This window comes from Martes martes, assembly GCF_963455335.1.
Source record: "Martes martes genome assembly, chromosome: 1".
Classification (NCBI taxonomy): Eukaryota; Metazoa; Chordata; class Mammalia; order Carnivora; family Mustelidae; genus Martes; species Martes martes.
Genome location: NC_137888.1, coordinates 113,539,819 through 113,551,901, shown reverse-complemented (window position 1 = coordinate 113,551,901; position 12,083 = coordinate 113,539,819). Strand labels below are relative to the sequence as shown.

At 39.5% G+C, this 12,083-nt stretch overlaps 1 protein-coding gene across 1 annotated transcript in view; it reads left to right on the top strand.

The window, feature by feature from the left end:
• ATP13A4 (ATPase 13A4) overlaps positions 1 to 12,083 on the top strand; it is a 131,226-nt gene that overhangs the window by 35,413 nt on the left and 83,730 nt on the right. Inside the window, exon 3 of the mRNA XM_080818045.1 lies at positions 10,325 to 10,471. Within this exon, the coding sequence (XP_080674171.1) occupies positions 10,325 to 10,471 (147 nt within the window). The remainder of the gene's footprint in view (positions 1 to 10,324; positions 10,472 to 12,083) is intronic.

Here is a 12,083-nt window from a genome sequence, read left to right as displayed (position 1 = left end):
ACAGGCACTGATGAGTTAGTCATTTTTTAACATTAAAAAAAGTGGGGGGGGGCGCGCTGATGTACTGACTAAAAAGTCTTTAGTGCTCAGTTTATTTTCAGTTTCCCATCTTTTATTAAGCCCCTCTAAGAGTGAGATTTTTCCAAAATACAAGAGTAATTACACTTTTATTTTGTAATTTAAAAAGTGGCATTTTATTCATTATTCATCTACTTCTGAATTTTAACTGATATCTGTAGGGTTGCCACATTTCTATGCAAATACCATGATTTACATTCATTGGTGTTTTGAATTCAGATGCTCCTGATAATTTCCATAGTTTTCATCTTTATTATAATTACAGATGCATTTTTTTTTCCTTTCCTGTCATATGTGACATGTTGTCAAAGACTCATGATGTGCAGAGGAGAATGTGATGATAGGTTACTAGGCTGAGTCAGGGTGTTTTATTTCAGTGTTTTAATGGGGAGCATTTTTCTTCAGTTTTGCCTAAAGATGTCAGTACTGGGGGCCTTAGTTAGAAAACTCAGAAATTCTGCAACTCAGCCATGCAAATGGCATCCGAAGACCACCAGCCCCGGGATGCCCTTAGCCCACAGTATTTTTATTCACGTATTCTGGATCCCTGACTCATCTTTCCCTCCTTCTCTGTAGTCTGGTCTCTCCAAGCCCAGGTGCCTCCCATCAACGCCGTTTCCCAAGGAAGCCAGACACTTTCTGTCTTTGCTTTTACTCATAACATTTCTTCTGCTATTTTCTAACCTGTTCATTCATCCAGTTATTTATTCAATCACTAAATACGTCCTGAGCACCAGTCATGTACCAGACATTGTTATAGGTACTGGGAATACAGCTATGACCCAAACAGATGGAAAACCCTGTCCAGTAGAGTGACATTCTGGTGAGGAGTCAACTCATACATGCACACACTCACACGCACGAGTTTAGAAAGTAGGTGTTCTACTGCTATTTGTGAAAACCTAGTCATCCCTCAGCCATCTACCTCCTTTTCCATTGCTGATACACTCTCTGCCTCAATTCTGGGGGGAATTAATTACCTTTCCTTCATTCTCTTTTAGCTCTGTATTTTCACCTCTGACTGCTATAATGCTTTCTGCAATCTGCCCTGTATTAAAATGCTATTCATTTCACATTTTATAAAACAGAATTTCATTGACTATTTCATATAATTTCCATAACAACCCTGGGAAATGGGCACTATCATCTGTCTCTGTTTTACAGATGAGGATACAGATAACAGCTTTGCAGTCTAGAAAGCCTAGTAAATGTCAGCCAGGATTTCCCTCCCCCACTCCTCTCTCCCTCTTTCCCTCCTTCCCTCCTTCATAAATTTGATGAACACAGGTTGTGTGCCAGCCACAGGGCTAACTCTGGACAGGGAGTGGGGTATAACAATTAGTCAAATCAAAGTTCTTGACCTCATGAAGTTTACTAGATCACTAAACAAATAAATATAAATATCTAATTGTTATAAGTGCTGCTCAGGAAAGATTCGTGGTTATGGTACGATTATAAGACAGGATAGGGCTTTGACCAAATCAAGGAGGCTTTCCAATCTCCAAAGGATAATGAGTCAAAAGGTGATGGTGGCTGGTGGGGAGGGGCACATGGGAAATGGCTCAGGGAAAGGTAATAGTGCGGACAAAGAACTTGCACCTGTCTTCTGACCCTCTAAATCCAGAGTTTTTCCTCACTATGCTATATTCCTTTATTTGTAGTTTTTATTTTATTAGATTATAGGCTTTTTGAAGACAGTAACTGTGACTTACTTTTCACTCTCCACATCATCTAGTATGTGGCCACAGCAGGTGCTCAATATTTATTTAATACAATTAAATAAATTGAATTTAATCTGTAATAAATGGTCTCATGGTTTTTACCAGCGCTTCCTACAAAGATGCTAAAGTGAAGAGTCAAGGCTGAGAAAGTAAGAGAAGACAGTATTATATTTCTTTTAGGTACACATTCCCTCTTCTGAATCACCTTCCCCCACCCCTTATTTCAACATGGTTTTTCCTTAGACATCCAACCAGAGAGCCCTAAGATTCTGTGGGCTCTCCTATCGGAAATGATTCTATGTTAAGAAAAATAGTTTTTAAGCCATTATCCTTCATAACACAGGGCTATTTATTTATTGACTTTTTTTTTAGGGTACACTTTAATCCTAATCACCTATTTTACCCATCCCCCTTCCACCTCCTTTCCAGTAGCCATCAGTTTTTTGTAGTAAAAGTCTGCTTCTTGGTTTGTCTCTCTCTGTTTCTCTCTTTTCTCTCCTTTTGCTTGTTTTGTTCCTTAAATTCCACATGTGAATGCAATCATGTGGTATTTGTCTTTCTTTGACTGACTTATTTCACTCAGCATTATACTCTCTAGCTCCATCCATGGCTTGCAAACAACAAGATTTAGTTCTTTTTTGGCTGAATAATATTCTAGCGTGTGTGTGTGCACATCTTCTTTACCCATTCATCTACTGATGGACACTTGAGCTGCTTCTGTATTTTGGCTATTGTAAACAATGCTGCAATAAACATAAGGGTGCATATATCCTTTCAAATTAGTGTTTTTGTATTTTTTTTGTGTCAGTATCCAGTAGTGCAATTACTGGATCGTACAGTAGTTTTATTTTTATTTTTATTTTTTGAAGAACAGCCATACTGTTTTCCACAGTGGCTGCATCAGCTTGCATTCCCACCAACAGTGTATGAGGACTCCTTTTCCTCCACATCCTCACCAACACTTGTTTCTTGTGTTTTCTAGCCATTCTGACAGGTATGAGATGATATCTCATTGTAGTTTTGACTTACATTTTCCTGATGATGAATGATGTGAACATCTTTTCATTTGTCTTTTGGCCATCTGTATGTCCTCTTTGGAAAAGTGTCTGTTCATGTCTTCCGTCCATTTTTTAATTGGATTATTCGTTTTTTGGGGTGTTGAGTTGTATCAGTTCTTCATATATTTTGAATATTAACCCTTTATCAGATGTGTCATTTGCAAATATCTTTTCCCACCCACTAGGTTGCCTTTCAGTTTTGTTGATTGTTTCCTTCACTGAGCAGAAGTTTTTATTTCGATGTAGTCCTAATAGGTTTTTTTTTTTTGTTTTTTGGTCTTTATTTCTCTTGCCTCAGAAGACCTATCTAGTAAAAGTGTTGCTATGGCTGATGTAGGCGAAATTTCCACCTGTGCTTTCTTTCTAGGATTAAAAAAAAAAAAAAGATTTTATTTATTTATTTGTCAGAGAGAGAGAGAGAGAGTACACAAGCAGGGAGAGTGGCAGGCAGAGGGAGAAGCAGGCTTCCACTGAGTGAGAAGCCTGATGTGGGACTCAATCTCAGGACCCTGGGATCATGACCTGAGTTGAAGGCAGATGCTTAACCGACTGAGCCATCCAGGTTTCCCTGTTCTAGGGTTTTTATGGTTTTAGGTCCTACATTTAGGCCATTGATCCATTTTGAATTTATTTTTATGTACGGCGTGAGAAATTGGTCATTTCATTCTTTTGCACGTAGCTGTCCATTTTCTTAACAACATTTGTTGAAGAGACTGTGTTTTTATCATTGCATATTCTTTCCTACTTTGTCGAAGATTAACTGACCATATAACTATGGGTTTGTTTCTGGGTTTTCTATTCTATTCCACTGATCTATGTGTTTATTTTTGTGCCAGTACCATACCATTGTGATTACTAACACAGGGCCGTTTGTATCGTGATTTACAGTTTGCAAGATCTTTGCAAATATGTTGCCTCACATGGTCTTTTCTGGTAGAGATTATTTCCCCTCCTCCCCTGCCATTTTACAGATGGAAGCATAGAGAACTTTAAAGAAAAGTTCAGGGTCCCATAGCTGTAAGCAGTGAAAGAAAAACTTCGAGCTGAACTGGAGTTGGAACTGGGGATCTTATTACCCTCCGGCCAGTGAGCAGGCTCCACAGAGGCAATAGTGTAAAACGGTGGAGAGTGGAATCTGGAGCCTGACTGCCTGGGTTTATTGGCAGTGTTGCTCTTGACCTAATACATTGAGCAATGTATTAGCTTAGGCTGCCATAATAGCATACCACAGACGGGGTGCCTTAAACAATAAAAACTTATTTTCTCACAGTTCTGGAAGCTAGAATTCTAAGATCAAGGTGTTGGCAGGATTAGTTCCTGGTGAGCCCTTTCTTCTGGCTTGCAAATGAACAAATACCCTCTCTCCGTGTTCTCACGTGGTAGAGGGAGAGGTTTGGTTCTTTCTCTTCTCGTAAGGGCACCAGACCTATTGCGTTAGGACCTCACCCTTATGACCTCACTTAATCTTAATTACTTCCTAAAGTCTCTATCTCCAAATGCACTCACACTGGGAGATAGGGCTTCAACATATGGAACCAATCCATAACAGGCAAGTTACTTTGCACACCCCCACTCACTTTGCCTCTACTTCCTCTTCTTGTGTTAAGTGGCGCTAACAATAGTACCTGCCATATTGTCATGAGAAATAAATGAGATGGTACATGTAAGGTGCTTTGATGAAATCCATGCCTGGCGTGTAGTCATTCCATGGGCCTTGGTTACTACACACTTTGTAAAATCAATTTTGACCTTTTATTTGTTACTTCTTACTATGCCCTGCATCTCCAGACATTTTGGATAGTTAGCTACCTCACTACCCATTCTTCCTTCAGAAAATGATCATGAATACAAGCAAAATATTTATTCTCCCCAAAAGTATATGCTGAATTGTTCAGAATTTCCTTTTTTTTTTTTTTCTGTATACAAACATAGATATAGCTCTTGTTTCGTCATACAACTTCCCTGCTTTGTCTTGTCTCCATACCACTACACCTCTCCCCTTTTTCTGGCAACATGTCCCAAGAGTACTGAGACAATTAGTGAGAGATTTCTTCAATGCACAGAACTTTCTTTGTCTATTTTATAACTAAATCCTACATTCTAGCCAATGTCAACTTTTTCCAGCTAAGCAACTTTGGGAATATTAGGTCAAGCTATTAAGAGTATCAGTGGGTATGACCAAGAAGGAGAAAGGAAAGAAAAAAGTGATAATTAAATATAAAAAGAATAATATTTTGCCAAAGTCATGGGTCTGTAAAGACAGCATAGTGTTTTAGAAAGAACCTGAAAAATGTAAGTTATTATTACTTTATTCATAATCTTCTAAGTACTTCATCTTAGCTAGAGTTTATGTTTTTAGCATTGCGATGTATCCACGTCCAAATGAAAAATACTGTCATTCTGATATCTCTTTGGAACTTTGCAATGGGTTACTTTTCCTCATCTTTTAAAATTTTATTTATTATTTTTTTTGTAAAGATTTTATTTATTTATTTGAGAGAGAGCACAAGCAGGGGGAGGGGCAGAGGGAGATGGAGAAGCAGGCTCCCCATTGAGCAGGGAGCCCATAGGGCTCAATCCTGGGACTCTGGGATCATGACCTGAGCCAAAGGCAGACAGATGTTTAACTGACTGAGCCACCCAGGCACCCTGGGTCACTTTTCTTCTTAAGGCAATCTCAGAAGTACATTTTGTGTAGCAAACTCCTACACAAGGTCAGTCACAGCATTGGCATGAACTTAAAGTGACCATTACACTACTCTGAAATTCCAACAGATGTGTATTACAAAAGGTTGTAAGAAGATAAGCAAGGCCATTCACTTTGTGCAAATATAAAAGTTAGCCTGGCATTTCAAAGTCCAGAAATTCCAAGACCACAGGAAATTAAAAAATGCCCAGTGGCCATTTCCCCTCCCCTACTCCTTGGCCACCCCCCCACCACACCTAGGTCAAACAAAGTTCCCCTGTGTACATTCAGTTCTTTGAAATGCACTCTTGAATTATTTTAAGTTCTACTCTTTAAGTTCAGGGACTGAGCTGGTTAATTCTCTTGATAAGAAGAAGGTAAAGCCTGCTCAAGGAGCCTGGAGGTGTTAAAAGTCTAGACTTGCCAAGCAAACAGTTTGGATTATTTGCATTACAAAGCAGTTATTTAAAGTGGTCGCTCCTCTGGTGCACTTAAGTCTCTTCTGGATCATTAACTGCTTGAGAGAGCTGGGAAACAGAGTGGAGTGGAATAGCCATTTCCAGGTAAAACTGCTTCTTTTTCACAAAGGAAAAACAAATAGAAAGACTCTCAGAGACTCTCACATTTCCTCAAAGGGAAAAGGAAGTCCTATTCACAGAAAGCTCTCAGAAACAACACGCTGTGGAAAATAAGGCGCAGAGCCATAGGCCAACCAGTATTTGTTGCACTCAGCGACAGGCCAGACCGGGGGCTAGGTGCATTATGTGTTATTGCATTTAATTCTTCAAGCACCTGTGACATGTGGTATTCTCAGCCCCACTTGCCAGAGGCAGAAAATTAGGCTCAGAGAGTTGCAGTGATGGTCAAGATGGTTCAGACCTGAAATCTATTTAGGAAGGGGCCTATGCTTTTTCCATATTGGGTGACGCCAGACCAAAAACCGGGAGAAGCTGTTGGTGTTAACCAGAGCGACCACCTCACAACTGACACGCTTTCCCCTTCATTTTTTTGCCTGTTCTTTTTTTCTTAAAAAGTTGGGTAAATTTCTTAAAAAAAAAAAAAGAATAATTTTACAGAGTGTTTAACATGGCAATAAGTGAGAAAAATCAGTATTATTACCCGCTCTAAGAAAAATAGTTGTCTCACTATTGGTATCTTTCCTAGACCTATAGAATTATAGTTTTTATTATATCAGTGGTCTGGGTGGCTCAGTTGGTTAAGTGTTGGACATTTGGCACTTAATTTTGGCTCAGGTCATGATTTCAGGGTGGTGAAATTGAGCTTGGGGTGGGGATCGCTTTGCTGCCCCTCCCACCCCCAACACGCACCCATGCACTCTCTCTTTCAAAAAAAAAAAAAGATTTATACATTTGCATTATATAGAATTATGGGTTATAGGAGTTGGGGGGCTAAGAGTGATGGTAAGAAATAAAGGCAACATTTGATTTAACTATGATACAGGTTATGTAATAAGATGGAGGCTTATAGATGAATTTTGGTCGCATACTGACCTAGATGAAGGCATGCAGTTGTTGCATTAGATTATCATTGGCCTGGGAGAGCTTGGGAGTTCCAGTATTCCACTTCGCCATTCCCTTTTAGGCATTATAATCAAGAGGTCTGTTTGCTGCCTCACAGGGCCAAGGGGCGACAGCTTGGTTTTAGGAATCAGATTCTCTGCTGCCAAAAGAGCAGAGATTGTGGAAAACTGGATGCTATTTGTTCCATAATGCAGATTTCATGGTAATTTTCATACATGAGCAAAAAAACCATGGACAACTTGTTGAAACAAAGAGGAAGGAGTCAAGATTTGGAGTAGGAAAACCTGGCTTCAGGTGTCAGTTCTGGCCTTGCTACCCATACCAGACGGGTCTGGCCTGAGCCTTGCTGATGGAGTACTACTTGGAGCAGAAATGCTAAATAAATGTTAATGATTTCTTCTTATTGTTAAATATTCAAACAAAGCCCCCTTACGACAATATTCCCTTTGATGTGATCAAAGGCAAAGTCATATAATGCTGAACTATATCGTTGTCAAGATATGTCCTACGGAGTTGTTGCCTATCCCACAATACCTGGAACATGTCCACCAGTTCAGTGGCTCAGTCATTAGAAAGGTAACCATTTTCTGTCATTTTTAGGCTCTGAAGGTAACTTCATAGAAATCTAGTTATATACTTACTGGTTTTTAGAATTAATCCGTTAACTTTCAAATTTCTACTATTTTCCCCCTTCCTTATGTCTGTCCCCTTCCTTCTCCTTCCCTTTCTTTCTCTTCCCTCTCCATCCCCCCTTCTCTCCCTATACCTTTTGCTTTGCTTTCCCCTCTTCTGCCTCTACCCTACTTCTCTCTCTCTCGCCGGTTTAGTCTCTGGCTGTCTCTCAGAAGCTGTGTTAGGCCTGGCTGAACACAGATACCCATCAGAAGTAGTCCCTACCCACAGTTCAAGAGGAGTGATAAGGTGACAGGTAAAGGTTCAAGTACCCTGATATTTTAGGGGAAAGAGGAATTGAAGAGGTTCCCATAATGTGAAATTTGAACTGGACCCCATAAGATGGTTAGGGGCTAGCCTTATGAAGGCTTAAAGAGAGTAAAGAAGGACGTGTAATCCAGGCTGAGGAAGCTAAAGGAGCAAAGCCATGGAGGTGGGCTTCTCTTGAGGAAAATCAATGTAAGAGATTAGCTCCAACAACAAGTGTATCTTCTGCTCTTGTCCTTTTGCAGCAGCAGCTGGTATACTCTTCCCCACAAATGTGGGTTTGGTGGAGACAATTCCCAGCTCTGATCTACATTCCTTAGGCATCAAATTATTTTTCAGGCTGGACTTCCCTTGCCATCCTTCCTAGCTCCTGAGGTGTCCCAGTCATCCTAGTGGATTTTATGCATAAGACTTACCCATTCCATTGAATTCTTTTGGACTTTGACATTGTTTTTAGTTGTTTAAAACTGTTAATGTAAAAATGATGAACATCTTTTTGCACAAATGTGGGTTTTTAAAAATGTTCATGGTTATTCTTTAGGGGTACATTTCTAGAAATAAAATTACAAGGTTATAAATATGATTTTTAAAAATAAATCATATATAACTGTCAAATTTGCTTTGTTAAAGAGACCTCACTAACCTGTGGGGATGCCTCTCTAACAATACCTTTATCATTTTGAAAATATTGCCTATTTTTATACATAAACTATGGATCTTCATTGTTTTCACTGGATTTCTATTATTTATTAACCCAACCTTCAATATTCACATTTCACCTTTTTGTCTTTTCTGAATTGTTATTTCAGTTTTACTCCCAGTGTTTGTCTTCTAGTTTGCACCAACAAAGTATTAACCCTTCATTGTATATGTTACAAATACTTGCCTGTCATATTTTTCTTGTCATTTACATATAAGAGTAAAACTTTTTTAATGCTTACATAGTAAAATATATCAGTCTTGTTTTTTCTGGAAAAAAAAAAGAAAAGAAAAAATTTGCTCATTCCAGATAATAACCACAGTTATTACTGTGTCTGTCTCTGAGGTACCATTGTAGAACCTGTTACTCAATCCAGTGCTACTCATTCTAGTTTTATTCTGTGATAAAGTCATCAGTGAACTTCAAAGGAAGAGGTTTCAGTTAAGATCATGAAGGAAGGTCCCTTCCTGAATCCTACCTGTGCTAACCTTTTGACAGTTACCTTTGGGCGCCTTCAATCCATGCATTCAGTCACGGACGAACATCCCTTCATTCACTTTCACTGGGCAGGTCACAGTTCTCCACATGGGCAGGGATATAAGGGACAATAAAACATGTTTTCTACCTTCCAGATGGTCTAGGTGAACTAAGAGAATACAAAGCAAATACTGATTAAGATGGAACTGGAGGGGGTTATGCTAAGTGCCATAAGTCAAGCAGAGAAAGACAATTATCATATGGTTTCACTCATATGTGGAACATAAGGAATAGCACAGAGGGCCACAGGGGAAGGGAGGGAAAACTTAATGGGAAGAAATCAGTGCTGGAGACAAACCATTGGAGACCCTGGACTCTGGGAAGCAAACTGAGGCTTTCAGAAAGGAGGGAGTTGGGGGGATAGGGTAATCATGTGCTGGGTATTAAGGAGGGCACATGTTGTAATGAGCACTGGGTGTTGTACACAACTAATGAATCCTTGAACACTACATCAAAAACTAATGACGTACTATACAGTGGTTAACTGAACATAATAACAATAATTAAAAAAAAAAAAGAAAGTGATTAGGAGCACAAGAGAGGGCAGTTAGGATCTTTGGGAACGAGGATAGTGATAGTCCCCCACCCCCAAATGGTGTTACAGGGGCTGTCCTGGAAGAGGTAGAATCAAAGTTAGGTCTGGAAGTCCTGGGATGCTTTGATTGATCTGGTTTCCCCATCCTCAGAAACCTGCAGAAGCCCTTTAGAGTGCTTGCTTTTTGCCTTTTTTTTTTCTTCTTTGAAATTTTGCATCTGGCTGTGGTCTCACAGATTGAAGGGTAAGAGGGAAAACTAGCTCTTTTCTGGGAATCTATCTCCCTACCCTTGACTTTTGTTATATAGGGCATTGCCTCATATCCACATCCAGATTCCCCAATAAATGATAACAGGCTTTTTCCTTCAAGGCTTTATATCTACTAGTATTCAAGGGCATGTAATTTTGTGTAGAATGTTTATTAACACCATAAACTTGCAGGATTATATTAAAATGATGTTTCCTATGTTGAATTTTAGCCTGATGACTTCTCTCATCTTCATGGGGGTTTTGGTGTCTATTTCCTCAGGATGAATTCCAAACTTACTCATGGAAAAAGGTAATGTGGATCCACCTGTCATCATTAAACAGCGAGTTAGGTGTCACTCCTGACCACCCTCTCATTACAGATGAGGAGTACATCATAAATAGAGCCATCAGAAAGCCAGAACTAAAGGTAAGTAAACTATGGTAACTGCTGATGCTAAAGAAATGTAATCTTTCTCCCCTGAAATATAAGTTTAGATCCTCCACTGTGCCAATCCTCTACAGTATGCATAGAACTTTATAAAGAACATGCACTTTGGAGGTAGACAGAGCTGAGTTCAAATCTCAGCTTCATCTTTCTAAACTGTACAGCCTTGGATCTGTTACTAAGCTCTGTTGAACCTGTTTCCTCATGTATGGAATGATGATGATAATCCCTACCTCTACTGTTCATTGATGACATTCAATAAGTTAAGGAATACAAAGAATAACAAGGTGCCAGGTGCACAGTAGATGCTCAGTACACATTAGCTCTTAATACCATCAGACCTTGTATGATAACGTATGAAACAGGGTTTCTCTTAAAGGTAATCACCCAGAAACATCCTAGGGTCTTTTCTTATGTCTTCAAAAATGACCTTATTTTGAGTTCTTTCAAAAATGTATTTGGTTACTCCCTGTTCTCCATATTAAATTAATACTACTTGGATTATGAGTAGCTAACATTCATAATAAAGGCATATTTTATAAGACAACTGTTTTCTTTTAAATTTTTATATGTGTAGACAGCTGTTTAGTTTTATGAGCTCAAGGTCAATTTTTAAAAATAATAAAAGTCAATTGCTGAGCAGTTTCTCTATTGTCAATTGTTATCATCCAATTTTCTTAATTGCCTAAAAAAACAAAAACAAAAGAGGTCAAACACCTTCAACTAACACCTTCAACTAACAGGTGGTTATTCACCTGGGTACGTAGGCATCCCAAATCAATTTTATGTACCTGAGATTGTTATTGACCTCCACCTTTTCTAATCGCATCAAACAAATAAGTGGACAACAAGATGAAGAAATGCTTAAATAATCAAAATGTAAAGAAGGGGCAGAGGTCTTAAAATGGAAAGCCCTGGCCCCAGGCTTGATATCTTCATTTACCACATATGGCTTAGAGAGTTCGGCTAATTACTGCCTCTCTGAGCTTTGAGTTTCTTACTTGTAAAACGAGAGCAATAACTCCTATGCCTGTTTCTCAGGCCGTTGAAACTTAAGATGAGAAGGTGGACGTTAAGGTGATTTGTGAGCTGTCCTGAGCTACATCATAAAGGACAGAAACTTTCACTGAAAGTGAAGGAGGTTCCACAGGCTCAGCCATGACACTACTGATGGTGACAGTGAGAAGAGCAACAGTACGGACAGGACAACCATTCAGGCCCTGCAGGGAGAGTTTGGAGAACTGCAGCAAGAGAGCTCTGTCAGGCTTGCAAATGCAGGCTGAGAGGAGACTCTAAGGATCATTGCGGGATCACAGGCAAAAGGAGAACCCAGTGCTTAACCTGTTAAACAGGATGCTCTCATAACGTGTTCCAACAAGAAATGAGGAGCAGGAAGCCTGGGGAGAGGCAAGGTTCCTGGTTCTGAGCAGAAAGATGACAATCACCCCACCGCATACCCCTGATGTCCTAATTACTATTTCCTGGTCTAAAGTTCCAGGAAATGGGCAAATAAACTCCACCCCATGCAAATATTGTACTTCACATCCTCTTACTTGCGTCCAGAGCCTCTGAAGGGGATAAAGGAAGCAGAGAG